Genomic DNA, 22367 nt, shown 5'->3' on the forward strand with positions numbered 1-22367 from the left:
AAGTCAACAGTCTTTGTAGCAGTGTAGAGCCTATTCTTATTGTCTGTAAATAATTGCAGAGAAGCAACAAGCTACACCATGTTTTCTATATTAGTGTGTGTGTTACACCTGAAGGTGGTCACATTCAATATTGTGAAGCTAGTAAAGAGCCACACACTGATGGAGATAACATACTCAACAGAGATTTTTTTATTACAGGAGGCAAAGCTGCTACTAATGCAATCAAACATGCAATGTAAGCTAAGCATTATATTGATATATTGAAAGTGTCTAGCTTTCATTGGAAGTCAACTGCCAGATACCATAATGTTAACCCACTGTGTGATCCATTCTTTATTTCTTCTGTTTTATCAGAAACTCATAGATATATTTGTTTGTGTTATCTAGAGTTTTTGTTTTCTCATTTGTCATGTTACAAATTTGTATTTACACCTTGATTCTAATCATGATTGCTGGGGCAGTGTGTTTAAGGCTGGGTGTGTCTTTGATTAAAAAGCTGGCTTTCCCAAACAAGTGAAATATTTGCATATTTGGTCAAATTTCTCTTACAGTAAGTGAACAGGAAGTTATATACAGTTATTTAAATCTCAAATGCATAAGGGATTGTTTTTCTTTACTGGCTCCTGATACTTAGAACAACAATGTGCATACTTGTTTGTGTTGTTCCCTGCTGATCGGAAATACCTTTTTAATGTTCAGTTTTATTCAAGTGTCCAAGCAGCGGAAATGATGTGGTCTGACATTTCTGCACATCAGTGGCTGGTCTGGTGCAGCGTATAATCACTTCCTCACATCAACAGATCTGCCTCGGGCAACCTCATCTGAGTGCACAGTCCCTTCCCTCAAAATAATCTCTCTTCAATAAAGGCCAGTTTTACCAAATAAAGTCAACTCCTGTTACACGACTGCTAAATTTCAACCCTGAAACTGAGGACAAAATGCCAACGTGACGAATGTGACTGGAGCAGAGTTAATGTGATGTTTCTGCTCAGGAATTGCAGCAGAATGTACTTGCATGATGTTGTTCATGCATCAGCCTATGCCCATGTTCTGTATATGTTAAATTAATTTAACAAACTAGTCAGTTCTCTCTGTTGTATGGCTGCACATTGCGTTGATTTTGCCATAGACAGTGCGATGAGGTATTACATAAATGCATCTAATATTTTCTGTAACTTGGCGTCATCTGTTAAGTTGAGAAGCTTTACTCTCTGTTTCAATAAAGTGTAATAAGTATTGAGCATAAGCAAATATTTAATGGTTTTCTAGAGTTCATTCCAAATTAAAATTAAAATTTGCATTTGTATGCTTTTTATAACCATTGAACAAATCAAAATGTTTTATTGCTGATTCAAGTTCATTTTTGAGAATGCAGACACTGTTGTAGGAAATGTAGGAAATTTGAGCCTAGACTCCTGCAAATAGCAGTGCAATGATAGCCAGATAATCTGTTTCTTAGGGCAGTGGCACCCACACGGACTTGCAGGTTGGGTTTGTCATTGCCTGGTTTCTCTTTGCTGTGTGGGAGAATAGCAATTGTAGGATGAGAATAAGTAATGATGAGATGTTAATACATGCAAATTGGACTCTCGCAGTCCACTCGTTTCGGTGCAAAATTGGACATTTTTCTTTTCTTGATATTGAGAATTTTTTTTAATCTCACTATATTTTCTCAACTCACTCGCTGTGGTCCAATCACTCAGAGGGTGAAATTTTCCCAGTCCATGTGCTTAACGAATACAATGTTTATTAGAATTATAGAATCCCTCCAGTGTGGAAGCAGGCCAATTGGATCATCGAGTGCACGCTCCCTCTCCAAAGAGCATCCCACCCAGACCCAGTCCCCTACTCTGTCCCTGTAACCCCACATTCCCCATGGCTAATCCACCCACCAGGCACATCTTTGGACACTATGGGTAATTTAACATGGCCAGTCTATCCAACTTACACATCTTTGGACTGTGGGAAGAAACCAGAGCACCTGGAGGAAACCCACGCAGACACGGAGAACATGCAAATTCCACACAGTCACCTGAGAGTGGAATCGAACCCAGGTCCCTGGTGCTGTGAGGCAGCAGTGCTAACCACTGAGCCACCAGAAAATTGAATCAGTGAATAATCCCTATGACTTATAAGTGAGATATAAGCCAAGTATCAGGATAATTGGCTGATACGCTGATGAATGGCTTCTGCCCGAAACATCAGTTCTCCTGCTCCTCAGATGCTGCCTGACCTGCTGTGCTTTTCCAGCACCACACTCTCAACTTTGATACACTGAGCACATCATCCAATCCACACTCCCACATTCTTCTTGATCTGTACATTGATGCTGTGGACTACAATGTTAAAGATGATCTTAAGGTTGATCTGTCAAAGTTCAGCCAGAGCCAGTGCGAAAATTTATAGTGAGCAACTACAGAAGATGCAAAAGGTCACTATGCTGGGGCAGCCCGACAGCAGTTAAAGAAATACCTAAGATCGGTTGTTTGTTTTGGCTGTAGACAGATGAGCTTCGTATATCACAGCAAGTCATTTTCAAGGGCAAGCAAAATCTAATACCAAGTGTATTACACCAAGATATGATGTTCATGTTACATCAGGAACACTGTATTCAATGCACAAAACAGCGAGCATGTGAATCCATACACCGGCCAAGGATTATTCAGGATATTCAATAACTTGTAAATGCATGTCAGGCATGTAGAATGTATCAACTCTAGAAGCAGAGGGAGCCTTTACATCCACATGATGTTTCATAAACTCCTTGAATGAAAACATCAACACACCTGCTCATTCTGCAGGGGAAGATTCATCCTTTTGGTGGATTATGTCTCTCTGAGTTTCTGATGGTTTGACACCTTAGCAACACAAGAAATATGGCTATTGCTGAGAGGACAAGGACTGTTTCAGTTGGGTCGGTGTCTGATGACAGACCACTGTTTTATCATGTGTACTAAGTACGCAATGTTCCGTATTGTGGTCACTTGCTATCCATACTCAAATGGTGCACACAGTTAAATCAATGACCCCATTGTCAAGCAGCAAAGTAAGATTTTTGCATTGCATTACTGCATTTTTTTTTCTCATTGGGTAAGAGCTTACTGTCCGCAGCACAACCTGTGCTCAGAAGACAAGTGCAAATGACTTAGCTGAGCAACCAACTGTCTAACACACCTGACTCCCTTCAATAAAAGATATCCATGATGGAGCAGATAGGTAGAGAACTAACAGACCAGGCAGAGAGTGAGAGCTAGAAATGTAAATACTTGGCTGTTAACAAAGGTTTCCAAAACATGTAATCACCCACATTATGCCAGATCATCACTGACCTTAGTGCTCCATTACAAAGAAACAGAAGTCATTCAGGCCAATGTATGACACACCAATGATTAAAAAAAATGCAAAATACTATAGATGCTGGAAATCTGAAGCAAGCATAGAAAATGCTGGAGAAACTCTAAGCTACAGCATCTGTGGAGAGGGAAACCCAGTAAGTATTTCAAGTCTAGTATGACAATTCTTCAGAACATTCCAAAGGAAAGTGATTGCAACTTCAAACATTAATTCTGTTTCTCTTTCCACAGATGATGCAAGATCATCTGGAGTTTCTCAAGCATTTTCTGTTTGACTCTGATGACTGCTGAGTGCAAGCAATTAAGTTGTTAATCAAGTGTATCAAAGAGGAACGCGTACTCCTCAGATGGCTGTATTGTTACGAGTTGTCAAACCTCCAAAGTATTATTTTAAAGTTTGGAAATTTAGTCCTGCAAACTAAATTTTACTCCTATTTATATAATTATTGTGGCTATGTGAAGCCACACATGTCTGATTGAGATTATGATTTGGAACGGGGTACGATGCTCAACTCTTCGACCGCCAGTTCCGACGTGCCACAGCAAGGAACCGCAGTGACTTCCTCAGGAGACAGACACGTGCTGCAACCGACAGGGTACCATTCATTGTTCAGTACTTCCCAGGAGCCGAAAAACTGCGCCATGTTCTTCGCGGCCTGCAACACATTATCAATTAGGATGGGCACCTCGCCAAGACCTTCCCCACACCTCCACTGCTCGCCTTTAAACAACCACCAAATCTCAAACAGATCAATGTACGTAGCAAGCTGCCCAGCTTTCAATACAAATCCATGCCACCCTGTCATGGTAGGTGCTGCAAGACGTGTCAGAGTGTGGACATGGACATCACCATTACACATGGGGACACCTCCCACCATGTGCGTTGCAGGTACTCATGTGACTCAGCCAATGTTGTCTATCTCATATGCCGCAGGCAAGGATGCCCTGAGGCATGGTACATTGGTGAAACCGAGCAAAGACTACGGCAACGGATGAATGGGCACTGCACAACAATCAACAGACAGGAGTCTTCCCTCCCAGTTGGGGAGCACTTCAGCGGTCCAGGACATTCGACCTCGGACCTTCAGATGACTATCCTCCAAGGCAGACTTTGGGACAGGCAGTAGCGAAAAGTGGCCGAGCAGAGGCTGATAGCTAAGTTCGATACCCATAGGGAGGGCCTCAACCGGGACCTTGGATTCATGTCACACTACAGGTGACCACCATTGCACTATATATACACATGCGTGCGCGCACGCACACACATAGACACACACACACACACACACACACACACAGAAACTCCTTTACTTACATACATACATACACACACACAAACACGCAGACACTCGCACACACTCCTACAGGCACACCTTACTCCCACACTCTCACATGCATCCTCTCACAGGCTTAGACCACTTTATACACACACACACGCGCTCACTCGCTCGCGCTCTCTCTCTCTCTCACACAGACTCTCACAACCCCCCACCCCAGACATACACGCGCACACCCACATTCTCACGTGCACCCTCTCACAGGCTTAGACACTTTACACTCACATACACACACACATGCACTCTCTCTCACACTCACAGCCCCCCTCCCAGACAGACATACACACACACACACACACAGAAAAACTCACATGCACACTTGTACGTTTGTGGAGTGAATTTGTACTTGCAGAGTTACATTGTACTTTGCTCAAAAACTGCATGAATCCATGTAAGACTCTGTCAGCTCACTTTTTAGATTAGAATCAGTCTAAACATTATGGCACAGACAAGGAACACACAGGGCTAACACCTTCAACATATTATCTGGCTGATACCATTGTTACATTTAACCTGAGAATGTAACTTCTAAAAAGTGTTTTGTGATTTGCATATGAAAGAGGTGAAACTGTCATGGTTATTCTAACAGATGAAAGACTCAACAAACAATCAAGGTTTTTTTCAATATGTAATTTCAGTTACGTCACACTGTAAGTTTTTGTTATAAATTCTGTGTCTTATAATTGTGTACTCTATAACCACCTGATAAAGGAACGGCACTCCAAAAGCTAGTGCTTCCAATTAAACCTGTTGGACTATAAGCTGGTGTTGTGTGATTTTTAACTTTGAGATTATGCAACATTTCTTGTTTCCAAAGATGCATAGTTACGTCTTACTGTTGTTAGACACAGTGTGCCATTTTTTTTAGATATCCTCATCTCATCATTGTTGTGACTGAAGGAGAATGAAGGGCTCATAGCCCATCTTATCTTTGATCACTTGCTGTGTGGCACACACTATACCCACAATGAATTGATTTTGTTTCAAAGCAAAGCCTGAGTATTGTTACCTGAGATAAAATACTCTGTGGGAGGCAAAACCACAGCAATGTTAAATGCTAACATTGAAGAAAATCTGGAGGCTTTCTCCATCAAATTTTTGTCCCCCTTTGTAAAGTTGTTTAATGGGGATTCTCAGCCTGCAGCTGCCCCAGCAGCCAAACCCACTAGAGAATTCTTACCAGCCAGCAACCAGGAAATGAAAAGCACTAATAATTTGATCACTTTTTTTAGATGTTTTACACAGATGATTAAAATTTGGGGCATATACGCATATTCTTGAAAAAAGGCTTTTTTTCACATTTATTTAAATTTAGTTTAAAAGTTCTAGAAATTAGTTATTGAATGTCTGTTTTAATCAAGATATTTTCAAAACCAATTCTGTTTAAAAATATTTCTATTATTGAAAGCTTAATTATACCTGACGTTCCAGCTTTAATTGGGTTTCTAACTGCAATGTAAGATTACATCAATAAGTTTCAATAATTTCTGGCTGTGGTTTGGGGATCCCACTGCATAGCAGAGAATGAGTGACCACACCTTTCTCCCTTTAATCTGCCCATGTGCTAATTCCTGAAGTTGTGCTTGATATGTGAGCACTCGCAACAGCAAACATTGACATCTGCCCATCTAAAAAATTCTCAAAATCCAGGCTAGTATTGTCGGCTGTAGAACGAATTAAAAAAGCATCTTGTTTCTTAAAATATTATCACTGGATTGGCGTTATTCACACTTGCAATGCTCGCAATGGTAACAGTTGACTCTACGATTGGGCAATATTAATACTTGCATTTTCTTGTTTTTAAGAAATACCTTAGCAGATCATCTTTTATTTTTCAGTCGAGCCAAACATTGTAGGGATTCTATGGAAAAGGAATTACCCAATGTGGAAACAGACCATTCGAACTAACAAGTCCACACCTATCCTCTGAAGAGTATACCGCTCAGATCCATCCCACTACCCTATCCATATAACCCCACATTTCCTATAACTAATCCACTTAACCTACACCTATGGGTAATTTCCCATGGCCTATCCACCTACCCTGCACATCTTTTCCTTTGGTGTTGTGGGGCCAAGAGGGTTCTTGCACTCCAGTGAGAGAACCAGTGAGAATCCCACTTCATTTCTGTGCAGGAAAATCCTGCAGGTAATTAAAATGTCCACCATTGGGTCTTCTCTCCAGTTTGAAGTCCCACTGGTGAATGCCCTGTCCACCAAATGCTGGCACCAATGTGCTGCCCCAGAGGCTGAGGATTGTCTTGGGATTCTGGGGTAGCAGAGTAGCAGATGGATGTGAAAGGCAGTGGAGGTAAGGTCTGGAGCTCATAGGTTTCTAGGGCATATTTGACCCATCGTCTCCCCTAAATTGCAGTCCTGTGATAAAGTGCCTGAAATTGAAGGATTTCTCTGCCCCTCCAGGAGGCCAACCTGACAGGGTTTGTTAGGTGGCCTACTGTGCAGGCCCATTGCAGTTAAGGTTTAGCCAACACTGTTATGGGGGGCTGAAGGATAACAGGTCTCCTTTTGCTTATTATTGGGTCTAAATGACATTTCATCACTGTGGGTTGGAAGTCCCACATCAGCCCTTTCCTCTGATGAGAGGAAGAGATTTTGCTGTTGCTGGGAGACTGCCCCACAGCCTCTAATACATCAAGGTGGACTGAACCACAATGTTTCCCACCTTGTTGGGCTGCAATCAAACCAGTTCATTGAGTTTCAAAAGACATCTTTGTTCTCTGTTCTCCACAGGCTATTTTTGTTTGTCTCGAACTTTGCAAATGAATTCTTTTGTTGAATTAATTTTGGATCTGGGCCATAGATCTACTGATCTTGGATGTACTCACTTCCTTTTCAGTAATAGCAAAGCAAAAATATTTATTTATAATTTACCAGACTTGCATTGTAAAAGTTTGGAATGTACCAATAAAATATATGTTAGTGAAGCTGTCAAAAGGTTGATCTGTTAGTTATGTTCTGCCCAGAAACAAATCTGGGTATTTGATAAACTTTGAACATTTTCGCCTGAGATTTAGCCCAACTTTGACTATGCAGCCTCACAGGACATTCTATTTTGCTCTTTGTATCTGTTATGGGAACAAACTGGTTTTCAGTGGGTGAAAAGTTCAACTTCAAATACCAGTATTTCATTATCGAATGAATTTACCATACACTGATATCAATGCCTGGTAGCAATATCACCATAATTTGAAGCTGCAACAATTGACAATAATCAGCAAATTAAACGTCGGGAAAAATTGGCCAGAATATTCCTGTGGGAAGTGTAAATCTGGAGCCTGGGAAATTCCGAGCTAGTTTTACTTAATATGATTCTTGAAAAAAATCTTCCATCTTCTTATTTCAGAATACAGAACAAGATATTTACACAAGTAGTGTGAATGCTACAGTTTAGTCATGACGTTGAGCCGTGTCAACAAGAAGTTCACACGTGCTAAAGAATATTTACCATGAATTTGGCAGGTCTGATTATCTATAGAAACACAAGCTAAAGTGTATACATTGATTAAGGAGCAGTTTTGTTTTCAGAGTCTCCGATGTGATGAATAAAAGTTTACTTCTACAATAAATTTTGGTAGTTAAAAGACCTGAAAATTCAGTATAGTGTTTGTCATGCTGATGATAATTCATTAAAATTCATACAACACCAGGTTATAGTCCAACAGGTTTATTTGGATGCGCTACCTTTCAGAGCGCCTCTCCCTCATCAGGTGGTTGTGGATTATAAGATCATAAGACTCAGAATTTAAAGTTTCAAAGTTTATAATGTGATGTAACTGAAATTATATATTGTAAAATACCTGGATTGTTTATTAAGTCTCTCATCTTTTAGAATGAACATGTTGGTTTCAGTTCTTTTATATGTAAATCGCAGAACCTTTAGTGAACTTTGACAATTGGTGTCATGTTGGCCCAGATAATACATTGAAGGTGTGAGGTGCCCTGTGTGAGACTGTCTGTGCCCCAATGGTCAGACTGATTCTAATCTAAAAAATGGATTTACAGAATCTCAGATGGATTCATGCTGTTTTTGAACAAAGTAAAATATAATTCTGCAAGTACAAATTCACCCCACAAACTTATATGTGTGTAGGTGCATGTCAGTGTGTGTTGGCAGGTGGGGGAGGAATGTGATGAGTATCTGTGAGATAGTGTTTGTGTGGGAGTTTGAGTGTAAAGGGCTTTAAGTCTGTGAGAGGGTGCATGTGAGGTGTGGGAGTATACATGTGAGTATATGCATGTGTGTATGGTGGATCTGCAGGAGTGAGAGTGTGTATATAATGCAATGGGGTCATCTGTAGTGTGACATGAACCAAGGTCCCAATTGAGGCCCTCCCTATGGGTACCGAAATTAGCTATCAGCCTTTGCTTGGTCACTTTTCATTGTTGCCTGTCCTGAAGTTCGCCTTGGAGGACGCTAACCCGAGGGTCCAAGGTCAAACGTCCTGTACGTCTGAAGTGACTCTCCGACAGGGAGGGAGCACTCCTGTCCGTTGATTGTTGTGCAGTGTCTATTCATCCGTTGCTGTAGCCTCTGCTTGGTCTCACCAATGTATCATGCCTCAGGGCATTCTTGCCTGCAGCGTATGAGATAGACAACATTGGCTGAGTCGCATGAATACCTGCCATATGATGTCCTCACCTTAAATGCATTATTTGGGTCAACATGACACCAATTGTTTAAGTCCACTTAACTTCTAAGTGAATGTAACTTCTAAATGTTCTGTGATTTACATATGATCGAACTAAAACCAACATGCCCATTCTAAAAAGAGAGAGACTTAACAAACAACCCAGGTCTTTTTCAATATATAATTTCAGTTACATCACACTGTAAACCTTTGCTATAAATTCTGTGTTTACAATCTTATACTCCACAACCATCTGATGAAGGAACAACAAGTGCTTCCAAATAAACTTGTTGGACTATAACCTAGTGTTGTGTGATTTTTAACTTTGTTCCCCCCAGTCCAACATCATGATAATTGGTTTAATCATCAATTATTTGTCAGAGATTGATTAACTCTGTGGGCTAGTTTTAGAAAAGTCAAACACATTGTAGATTATGAAGCAGGCATTTACGGCAACCAGTTAATTTCAGTACATGAGCAGCCTGAAAACTGACTGCAGGCAGAGTCACAACATTGCATCTACACAGCATATGGAGTCTTTAAATGTGAACCCTCTTAAACACAAGGTACACGTACAGCAGCATTATATTTAATTCATATTATAGAGCAATATTTCCCAGAAAGCAATGCCAATGGGTGGCATGGTGGCTCAGTGATTAGCATTACTTCCTCGCAGTGAGCGGGCCACAGGTTCAAGCTTAGCCTTGGGTGACTATCTGTGTGGAGTTCGCACATACTCACTGTGTCTATATGGGTTTTCTCTGGGTGCTCCAGTTTTTTCCCACAACCCAAAGATATACAGGCTAGGTGGATTAGCCTTGGTAAATATGGGCTTATGGGGGTAAGGTAAGGATCGTGATAGGATGATCTTCGGAGGGTCAATGGCGTATTAATGGGCCAAGTGACCACCTCCTGCCCTGGAGGGATTCTGTGGTTCTACCACGCTTTGGTATTGTGATTGCCAGAATATCCAAGGATTGTAGATTAATTATATAACTAATTGTAAAAAGTTTTTTAAAGTTATCTGATAAATATGTAGAACTTACTTGCTAATATATTGATGCTATTTTTTGTCTTGCAAATTGCCTTTGACTTTACATCATCTTAGAACTTGTATAGAGGACATTCAATCAAATATGTTTGTGCTACTACCTCATAGGAACAGCTCCATAACTTGGCAAATATTTCCTCTCCACATAATTATCCAATTTTCTTCTGAAAACTGTGATCCAATCTGCTTCCACCTCTCTCTCAGATGATGCATTACAGATTCTAACCACTTGTTGAGTGATTTAAAAAAACAAAAGGTTTCTTTATATCAACTTTGATTCATTCACCATGGTGATCTCTTATTTTCAAACCTTCTGTCAACAGAAACAAACTTTATTTCTATCCACCCAGACCTGTCAAAAGCCTTTTAAGCCGAACAGCCCAGTTTTGCCATCTAAGTCCCTCAGTGCCAGAAACATGTTTGTAAACCTCTTCTTTGCCTTCTGTAATACTTTCACTTTTTTCTTAAATGTTGGCGGCCAGACTTGATTATGACAGTCCAGTTAGGGCTGAAACAGTGTTTTATGAAAGTTCACCTTAGCCTCATTACTTTGTGACCTGCCTCCTACAATGATCTGTGCAGCCATACTCCCAGGTTCCTCTGTGCCTGCAACCCCTTTAGATTCACACCCTTTACCTCATATTGCCTTTTGTTGTGCTTCCTACCAAAATGTTACTCAACACTTACTTAACACTTCTCTACATTAAATTTAACCTACCAGATGACTGCCTAAGCCCAGAGATGTGCAGTTAGGTGGATTGGTCCTAAATTGCTCCATAGTGTCCAGGGTTGCACAAGCAGGGTGGATTAACCTTGGTAAACATGGGGTTACAGGGATAATTTGGGGAACTCAGTCTGGGTGGGATGTTCTTTTGAGGAAGAGGGCAAACTCAATGGGCTGAATGGCCTGTTTCTGCATTGTAGGGGTTCTATGATTCTAAATCTACCAGTTTGTTTGTCGCCTCTTAAAATCTATCACTATCCTACTCCCAGTTAACCGTTTTTTTAAGTTTTGAACTTGCCTTCACATCCCAGTCTGGTTTATCAATTTTCCAATAATTGGTGAAACTTCATGCACACACACATTGATACTGCAGGCCCTTGCAAGAGGAAATCTGGACTGATAAGGTAGCAAAACATTCTGATAGGGTAATATTTGGTAGTGCTGAAAATGTGTTGCTGGAAAAGCGCAGCAGGTCAGGCAGCATCCAAGGAGCAGGAGAATCGACGTTTCGGGCATGAGCCCTTCTTCAGGAATTCGTGAAGAAGGGCTCATGCCCGAAATGTCGATTCTCCTGCTCCTTGGATGCTGCCTGACCTGCTGCGCTTTTCCAGCAACACATTTTCAGCTCTGATCTCCAGAATCTGTAGTCCTCACTTTCTCCTAATATTTGGTAGTAATCGTTTTTGTTCAGGTATATAGAAAATGAAATAAATTATTTTTAAAAAGTGAACAAATCCAGATATCAGAATGAAACTATAGATTATGTGTGGCTTTAGATAAATACAGATTTATGCACTAGTTGATGCTCAATTAAAATAAAATAAAATTAAAGTAAAATAAAACTGATTTTAACACCTGTATGCCATAATTGCATAAGCGCCTGTTAATAGGTGAAAAATAATGTTAAACCAGCTTGTGGGCGAAACATTGTAAGGAAAATTGTTTGTTTGATTGTTGATTATAAGGGTACAATTTGTAATTTGTACCACCTAGAACATTTGATATTTGTTCCTTGTCTCAGGTGTTGTTTCTGTCGATGCAATAGTGGTTCAAGATTACAATTCAATCTTCCTCTGTCTGTTGTATTATTCAGGCCAGTAGTCATGAATTTCCGAGGCGCTCCTTCCTCAGTTGTCCGTGTAGCAGTCAGTTTTGTGCATTTTCATTCCTGGGGCAAGGACCATTTGCATTGGAGAGCATAGATGGCTAGGGGCTTGCTGGAAGTAGTGCAGTCATCTTCCTCCTCAGGTACCAATAAATTCTCAGCAGCCTCTTGCCATTCTACCTATGGAGCAAGTAATTCCAGATAAAAGACCTGTGGATAACTTGAATTTAAGAAAATGATACCCTTCAATTTAAGGCCATTAAACCATTCAAAATCTAGAAGTTTGAGCTCCTTTCCTCCAGGATTTATGCTGGCCGTTACACAGGTGCACCTTTGCAGTGAGGATACTTTTGAGATTTCTGGCAAGTGACATTCTCTACAAATCCTCTTCTGACATTGACATAAAGTGTGTTTGGCCCCAGGAAGCCCAATTCAACTTGAGGCAAAATTTCACAACCTTAGAAAAGGGAAGAGATCCGGTAGAGTTGAGCTCCACCCCGAATAAAACTCCCTCACCTGTTGGTTATGCATCGCTACATTATTTTACCCTGCCAAGGAATTTTGAATCCGGTATGTCTGGTGAATATTTCCTCCCCAGCCCATTTCCTGGCATAATTCAAAAATGAAGATGGTTTGGATCTTGAATTGCTCAAAGCAAATTGGCTGTGGAAAACCAATGGGAGTCCTCAGCACCAGTGCCTCAAGTTCAAAACCTTTGAGTTACGTTAACAGAAGCAATTAAAAGATTACATTGTGAATTTGACATAGCAGTATTCTATATGTTGGGAACAGCTGGATGACCGAAAGGAGAAAAATCAAGTTAAAGAATTGTTGCAGGCTGATGACCAGCTGTACTCTGAATTCACCTGATGCTCACTCACTAGCAGTCATGCACTTTAATGAAGAAAGGTTTCGTTGGCAACAGAATAACTTTGCATTGCATATGAGAACAAGACTTGTATAAAATTGTGTGAGAGTCCTCATTCAGCAAACAATGTCATGAGATATTGCCTAACCTCAGCTGAATCTCCAACCTCAGGGTCTTTGATAAACTCAAGATTGGTTCACTATCCAAATTTGAAATGAAAAATAGTCAGAGCAAACTTCCTCAAGTTAATGATAAAATTAGAAATTTGTTGTTCTTAATTTTCATTCTTCCTGGAGCTCCGCATGCCAGTGGTAATAATAGATAACATAGACCCTGTGAAGTAGTGTGCTCCCAATGATCTGCTATCCTTGTTAGGTTAGATGGTTGTGATTGCGGGGTTTGTAAGGTGAAGGAGCAAGCTTTGGTAAATTCTTGTTGTGCACTTTGTAGCTACTACTTACTCAAGTAGATGTATTTTAAAAAAATCAGAAAAAACTTTTAGAGCCTAATCATTTAAATAAATAAACAAGCAATTGTTTTTAATGGATAGTAATTGAGTGAGTTAATTCCTCCAGCATTCTCCCATTCATAATTATCTGAGATTACAAATAAGAAATTTTCAAGTACAGGCAAGTATTCCGAATGTCAGTACTTTGTCTCTGGATAGACAAATGTGGAGCACGTGCCAAATCATAAAATCATCATAGAATCCCTTCAGTGTGGAAACAAGCCATTTGGCCCAACAAGTTCACACTAACCCTCCGAAGAGTATCCCACCCAGAACCATTCGCTTATCCTATTACTGTTACATTTTCCCCTAACTAATGCACCTAACCTACACATCCCTGATCACTATGGGCAATTTAGCGTAGCCAATTCATCGAACCTGTGCATCTTTGAATTGTGGGAGGAAACTGGAGCACCCAAAGGAAACTCATGCAGATACAGGGAGAATGTGCAAACTCCACACAGACAGTCGTCCGAGTCTGGAATCAAACTCAGGTCCCTGGCACTATGAGGCAGCAGTCCTAACCACTGAGCCACCGTGTCACCCTGAGTTAATCTTGAGAGAAATAGTCTAGGTGAACACATTCCTCAGCAAGAACTAAATGTCATAAACAGGTTTCTGACTATATGCCATTCATGCATGACGCAGATGATGTCTGTTAATCTTCAAGAAGACCTGCAAGTGGGCAGCTCATTTGTTAGCACTGCTGCTTCACAACACCAGGGACCCAGGTTTGATTCCCACCTCAGGCGACTATCTGTGTGGAGTTTGCACGTTCTCTCTGTATCTGCGTGGGTTTACTTTGAGTGCTCCAATTTCCTCCCACAATCCAAAGATGTGCAGTTTTGGTGAACTGGCCACACTAAATTGCCCATAGTGTTAAGGTCATTAGTCAGGTGTAAATATAGGGTAGGGGCACGGGTCTAGGTGGTTTACACTTCAGAGGGTCGGTGTAGACTTGTTGTGCCAAATGGCCTGTTTGCATTCTGTAGGGAATCTAATCTAAGCAGCATGATTGGAGCTTATAGCAGTAAATTAAATGTATGACAAATGATCTTGGTTTTATTTTCCAGGAAAAAAACAAAGGATGAACGAGAAAAGAATCCAGAAATTTCTGATTGTCACACCCGGGTTGTTGCTTCTACATTCCTGTACAATATGAACTTCAAAAGAGTAGGAAAATGCATTATTATCAACAATAAGAATTTTGATGACAAAACAGGTATTGAGTCACTTTCATTTTCTTTGTCTAATGGATACTATGCCACACATGTCAAACTGCATAGATTGGTTCTGAACAATAACAGTAATTATTTCCATTATTATTGTGCATTAAGTAATTTATTAGGCTTGTTTCCACATTGTACATTATTAGTTCCTTTTTCCTCTATGGTGTGTCAATGCTTTTTTTTTGGAAAAAGTAGAGATGAAACAGTGTAGATGAGCCTCAATGGGTTCCATTAAGTTAATATTTTGGGGCCTCGTGCTAATGCATGCAGTGAATGAGCTGGAACTGAGTGGGTGACACCAAAATAGGAGGTATAGTGGAGAGTGAAGAAGGTTATCTCAGAATACAATGGGACCTTGATCAAATTGGGCTGGGGAGTGGCAGATAGAGTTAATTTAGATAAATGTGAGGTGTTGCATTTTGGGCAGGGCAGGACTCATACAGTTAATGTTAGGACCAGGGGGAGTGTTGCTGAACAAAAACACCTAGGGATGCAGGTGCGTAGTTTCTTGAAAGTGAAGTTGCATGTCAACTTCAGGATGGTGAAGAAGGTACTTAGTACGCTTGCCTTCATTGGTCAGTACATTGAGTACAGGAGTTAGAATGTCATATTGTGGCTGCACAGGGCACTGGTGAGGCCACAGATCTGATCTTCTTGCTAAGGAAAGATGTGAAATTTGAAAGGATTCAGAAAAGATTTACAAGGATGTTGTTGAGATTGGAGGGCTTGAGCTATAGGGAGAGGCTGAATAGGCTGCAGCTATTTTCCCTGGAGTATTGGAATTTGAGGCTGACCTTTATAGACCTTTATATAATCATGAGGGACATAAATAGAATGAATAGCCAAGATCATTTTCTCTGGGCAGGGGAGTCCAAAACTTGAGGGTATAGGTTTAAGGTGAATAGGGAAAGATTTAAAAGGAACCTGAGGGGCAACTTTTTCATGCAGAGAGTCGTGTGTGTATGGAATGAGCGGCCAGAGGAAATGACAGAGGCAGATACAACATTTTAAAAGGCATCTGAATGGGTAGGAGGGTTTAGAGGGGTATGGGCTAAATGCTGGCAAATGGAACGAGATTAGTTTAGGATATCTGGTTGGTACAGACAACTTGGACTGAACGGTCTGTTTCTGTGCTGAATAACTCTATGACTGCATACAGTGGTCATTCAAATGAACAAACTTCAAGCAGTGGGCATGCTGCCTTCCTTACACAGATAAATTTGTATCACAATCCCTATGCCGCTTCTCAGGGCCTAACCAGTTTAGTCTTGTATGGCTCCAGAGTTATGGCCCATTTCTTGTGCTTGTTTTCTGATGCCATGTAACTTTCTGCAAACTATAGTACCTTAAAGACAAGAGTTAGTAAAGCCAGGCACAGACTGGCAGCAAGCCTTCAATTTAATGTTGTATTATTTTGCTGACTGAAGTAACTGTGGAAAGGCACTATAACAGTTGTCATATTGTTTGTTCCAGAAATGAATGTGCGTAATGGCACTGACATTGATGCTGGGAATCTGATGACATGTTTTAGCTCTTTGGGTTTCAACGTTGTTGTTTTAAATGATCAGACGTGTTCTCAAATGGAGAATATATTGCATGCTGGTGAGTAAATGCGTAAAACAAATGGGACTGAAGATTACAATTTAAATAAATAGATGATGTTTACCTTTTTGGTAACTAGGTTTTAGTCATTAAGCACCTCAAGCCCAAACTACCACATTGCTATTACAATCTATTGTAGAACTAAGAAACGTTTTATATTCATTGATTGCAGTTTCTAAGTTGACAGCATTTGCCTCGGTCAAAATGACTAAGGCTCATTTAAACTAGTGCTTATATGATGGAGGAGAAACTAAATTCCTTTCTATGGGGGAATGGCAAATGTTTATGCAATTGCTCTTGATGACAGCACTGCCTATTTTTATGACTCTGCACCTTCCCCTACTAAAGGAAATTAAGTTATCAAATGCTTCCTCCCAACACATTGTAAATGCTGATATGTTTGTTTACCATTGCTGGAATATAAACACTATTCCTGAAAATTGGTACAAGATGGGGATAAATTGGTAAGATCACCTTTATGAAAAGTGCAGGTATATTGAATTAAGTTCAGCTGTGATTTGTATCTGTTGACGTGTACTGTCTAATCACTTGGTAAGTGCCTATTTACATTAAAATCTCATTGACCATATCTCCTAGTACTACTTTGGTTAAAAAAATTTGGGAATGTGACAGTGGTTACAATGCTGTCATTGTCCATATCTGTTGGCTTAAGGTAGCAGTGGTCTGGAAATTATCCTTCCTGAAATGAGAAGCACAATTAAGTATCACAACAAAGTTTTGATATTTCTTTTGGCATTTCTGGCATGTGTTGTTGGGGAGGGCCATGATTTGCAAATAGATTTGCTATTTTAATTTTTGGTAACTCGACAGTCAGTATTTAATTCTGTACTGATCAATATAAGTGATGACACACAAAATTTTTTAATTCAATGAAAAATATTTCCTTTGGAATGCCACAATTTTGTATTTAAATACTGTGACTTGTTTTAGTTTCTCAGGAAAACCACTCCAACAATGCCTGCTTTGCATGTATCCTTTTAAGCCACGGTGATGAAGGCATGATCTATGGTACAGACGGAGCAATGCCTATAAAGAGACTCACTTCTCTCTTCCGAGGGGATATGTGCAAGACCCTTGTGGGGAAACCGAAACTCTTTTTCATTCAGGTAATGTGATCATCCATGACTTTGCTCCAATAATAGACTTCCTGATAATGTCATCACAGATAATCATGAAGAATTTTTTTAATCTATCTAGAAGAAAGACAGGTTCAAATTTCCTTCTTGTGTACCTGAGGGCTTGTTATTTCCCAAGTGGAATATACAATCTGAAGAGGTACGGTCATCTACATTGCTGAAATGTACAAGGCTTCTGGGGACTTCCTAGGTTTTGTGATATGCCTTTGGAATGAAGCAGAAGTGGGCATTCCAAACTTCCTTCAATTTTGTCTCACTCTGTGCATTAAGAGACACAGAGAGCAATCCCTTTAGCAGTAGTACCTGTGCTCCTGGGGTAACAGCAGAAGTCTGTAGGGAGTATTCTTTCTTAGTTGTTGTATAATGAATTTCTTTTCCAACCCACCGCTTCATAGCTCAAGTGTCTTTGGTACTTGAGCTCACTAACCCAGTGTCAGCAACAGGATGGTGAGAGATGTGCCTATTTGTAGCAAGGCCAGACTAGGGGCTGCTGAGTGAGTGAGTGAGTGAGTGAGTGGGGAATCCAAGGGGTTTTAGGAAGAAGAGCTGCTGACTGAGGTCAGATAGTTGGTGGACTACAGACTGACTGAATAGGATGGGGAAGAAAATCATTGATATATCTCTTAGCTGGCAAATGTTCTGACAACATGTTGATCAAAAGTTTGCATTAATTTCTTCAGCATATTGTTAAAAACGTCACTGGAGTATTTTATTTCTTTGTAAATGTACCAGAGTACAGTGAACACAAAAAAAATCATGCACAGTTTACATCCAATGAGCATACAACATGACTTCAAATTGTTTGCCCTTATTATAACTTTTTTGTTTGTAATTTTTTTCTGATGTATAGTCATTAGTGAAGTAATTAAAGCAGGGACTGTCTGTAGGGGTATGCCAAAAAAAAATCCTAAATCTGAATAGAGAAAAACAACTGTTTGGGAACCACTGCCCTTTACACTAGAATGTAAAACCAGAGCGTTTATTTTTTAATGGTACTTTGGTGATTAAATTTAACATTTAATTTGTTGATGAATAAAATAAGAAGAATATGACAATAGTGCCAAAATAAAAAACAAACTGCACAGCTTAATGTTGGGGATGTGTTATTCTGCTAATGACATTCCTGTGATCATACCCAAGCTTTTCATTGTGAACTAGGTAAATATTTGTAATGGTCGTAATTAGGAACTTAAAACATGAGTGAAGGTTGCATCCTGTAATAGCACGGTGGCAAAGGCATGCTTTCCACCAAAGACTGAGCAAAGCTGGTAATGAGACTCACTTCTCTCTGAAGGGATATGTCCAATGTAATGTGAGAAAACAGAATGATATTTCAATCAGATAATATACCCAACCATGATCTTGCTCTGATAATTGCCTTGCCAACAACATTTTTGTGGGTGGAACTTGAGGAATTATTTAATGCATGAAGAAGAGTTGCAGGTTTGTTTTTAAAAGTGGATTATTCCCCCTCCTGTACCTGCAGAATTTTTTTCCCCCCAGATCTGATATATACAGAAGTATGACATGGAATCAGATACAAACACTGCACCCTGCAGGATTTCTGGGGCCTTCCCCAGGTTCTTATGCTTTGAGGTTACATTTGACAAATATTCACGTATGAATACTTAATACATTCTGTGCAGTTTTATCTATCTATAAACAGCAAAAGAATTACATGGGAACACAAAAGGGGAAGCATTTCTGCTTTGGTATCCTGTACAGATTGTGGCCAAAAGTTTGCCCATGTAGAAAAATGCTTTTATCCAATTCCCAATGTTTTCAGTCAACTTGGGGAATTTAAAAATCTGCCATAAGCAAATACAATGAGACACTTTTAGAAACACAATTTTGTTAAAATTTGTTAAATGATAAGCCATAATTTATTTGAGGGAGAGAGCTTGATGCAGATTGAGTTGTGCAGTTCAGTGTTGTTGTTTCTGTTTCCCTGTTCATCAATGCTGCCAGATTTGTTGTGTTCCTCCAGCACTTTGTTTTTTAAAGCATTTTAACTCAGTGTCCTACAAGAAAACAGTTGTGAGAAATCTACTTTTAAAAATGGCTGAAAATTATATTTTTTAAAATAAGGTACAAAATTATTTCCTGTTTGTTTGGAATACAGTGGCCAGCTCCTAAATAATTATTTACTAAAAACGTCAAAAACCTTTCAAAACATAGCTGTTAGTGTCAGAAACAATATACTGTAAAAGCTAGAAATCTAAAATAATTGCTTGGTAATACAAAACATGATTGTTGTGATCATCTGAAATTTAGTATTCTTGTAGAATATAGAATCCCTATAGTATGGAAACAGGCCATTTGGCCCAACTAGTTCATACCGACCCTCCGAAGAGTAACCCTACCAGACCCATTCCCCTACTCTATTATCCTATACTTATCTCTAACTAATGCACCTAACCTACACATCCCTGAACACTATGGGCAATTTAGCATGGTGAACTTACCTAACCTGCATGTCTTTAGAATGTGAGAGGAAACCAGAGCACCCGGAGGAAATTCATGCAGATATGGGGTGAATGTGCAAACTCCACACAGACTATAGGAATTGAACCTGGATCCCTGGTGCTGTGAGGCAGTAGTACTAACCACTGAGCCACCATGCCACCCCATATGTTTGTCCTGATGAACCCACTATTAAAAGCTTCAACAATTTGTCCCTTTTCAACAATAAGGATGAACTAAAATCCTCATCAGTGTTTCTCATTAGAGAAACAATGTCAACATTTCAGGATTGGGAGAACCATCCAATTGAGTGGATACATTAAGCTCAGAATTTATTTGAATTTTGATGTTTATGCACTGTAATTTGAAGCCTTATTTAATTATATTATGACAGATTATGTATATGCTCGAACTAACCACTGTTTTTCTGGTTTGCTTCAGGCTTGTAGAGGTTCAGAATTTGATGAAGGAATTCAGACCGATTCCGGACCTGCTTGTGATGTAGAAACTGATGCAAATCCTCATCACAAAATCCCAGTGGAAGCTGACTTCTTGTATGCCTATTCCACTGTACCAGGTAATGCACAGTTTGTTGCCCTGATGTATAATATTTCCATCTTTCATCAATCAATTAAATTAAATTAGCACCTTTTATTTTAAACTAGTCATTTGCCCTATTTCTCTTGGTTTATTTTAACCTGATTTTAATGGGTGAGAAATGGAATGTCACTATGGCCTCAAGGGCAGAATTAATTTGGCTAGAGCTCAGGAATAAAAAAGGTGCAATAATATTGTTCAGTATAATCTATAGACTATTAACTAGTGGGAAGGATATGGAGAACAATCTGCAGGAATTTGATTACCCAAATATAGACTGGGTTATGGTGGTGTAGGCTGAAAATGTATTGCTGGAAAAGCGCAGCAGGTCAGGCAGCATCCAAAGAGCAGGAGAATCGATGTTTCGGGCATGAGCCCTTCAGGAATTCCTGAAGAAGAACTCATGCCCGAAACATCGATTCTCCTGCTCTTTGGATGCTGCCTGACCTGCTGCGCTTTCCCAGCAACACTTTTTCAGCTCTGATCTCCAGCATCTGCAGTCCTCACTTTCTCCTATGGTGGTGTAGGGGGAAGCAAGGGGCACTGTTCCTAAATTTGCATTGAGGAGAATTTCCTACAATAGTACTTGTCCAGTCTAACAAAAAAGAATGCACTATTGAATATAGTACTTGGAAATGAGGTTGGCCAAGAGATTAAGTGTCAATGGGGGACCATTCAGGAAACAGTAATCATTGTATTGCAAGGTTTAGGATGATTGTGGAGATTGACAATTCAGGTTAAGAAAAATCAGATGGCAGAGAGCTGGTTTCAATGGTGAAAGAAAAGAGTTCGATAGACTGGAATGAAAGGTTGTAATTGAGCCGTGAGCTACCTTTCAATAGGTGCTTTTTCAGATATTGTCAAGGTAGATTCCCTCAAAAGGAAATGGTAGGACAAACAAGTCCAGAGGTCTTAGAATGACAAAGGTGATAGAAATTAAGATGATGAATCAAGTCTGTTTATGATGAGCGTCAGATGGAAAATATAGTTGAGAACCAAGAGGTTCAGAGGGAGGGGCAGAAAAAAACCTGTTAGAGAAGCAAAGAGAAATTATGAGAAAAAACCTGCCAGACAACATAGAGGAAGCCCAGAGTCTTTGACAGCCATATAAATAACAAAAGACTGGTAAAAGAAGAAGGAAGGCCAATTTAAATAAACCTTATTTGCTAAAATCAACTTACAACAGAACAACCTTTAGCTAAACAATTTTTAATTTGTGAAATATAAAAAGAGAGGATATGAAATTTTCTGGATGACCTTCAGTCTGCTGATCTTGTCCATGTAGCTAGGCCACCAGACACAGACAGTTTATTCAGGAGACATAAAGAAGTCATCGTCCAGGAATTTCTCAGGAGAATTGTTGTCAGTTTTTTTTTCAGCATTCACATTAATTTATCAAAAGCTTTGCTCAGAAAGGTGAAAAGCGATATCTTTCTCGACAGGCTAATCACACCAAACTCCAAGCAATATCCCAAAAACCCAACACTTAACTGGCATAAAGCCAGCCATTTAATTTGCAGTAAACAAGGCTATAAAACCTTGGCTGTTTTCTTAACTAACGAAATACTTCCAGGAATTTTTTTTTTAGAAAAACATCCACAGTGACCTTTGTTATTAAAAAATGTCTAGGCATCTTCTCCATTTTCAAAGTGACAAAGGTTCTCAAACTTTTAATCATAAGTTTCCAAAAGTATTTGTAATGGAAGCACCTTCACAGAAATTCA

At 39.7% G+C, this 22367-nt stretch overlaps 1 protein-coding gene across 1 annotated transcript in view; it reads left to right on the plus strand.

Moving 5' to 3' along the window:
• Positions 1-22367, plus strand: part of casp7 (caspase 7, apoptosis-related cysteine peptidase) — a 46441-nt gene that overhangs the window by 21627 nt on the left and 2447 nt on the right. Inside the window, exons 3-6 of the mRNA XM_060842109.1 lie at positions 14669-14817; positions 16298-16426; positions 17378-17553; positions 20488-20623. Coding sequence (XP_060698092.1) covers positions 14669-14817; positions 16298-16426; positions 17378-17553; positions 20488-20623 — 590 coding nt within the window. The remainder of the gene's footprint in view (positions 1-14668; positions 14818-16297; positions 16427-17377; positions 17554-20487; positions 20624-22367) is intronic.

The sequence above is a fragment of the Hemiscyllium ocellatum genome, chromosome 22 (genome assembly GCF_020745735.1).
Source record: "Hemiscyllium ocellatum isolate sHemOce1 chromosome 22, sHemOce1.pat.X.cur, whole genome shotgun sequence".
NCBI classification, from domain to species: domain Eukaryota; kingdom Metazoa; phylum Chordata; class Chondrichthyes; order Orectolobiformes; family Hemiscylliidae; genus Hemiscyllium; species Hemiscyllium ocellatum.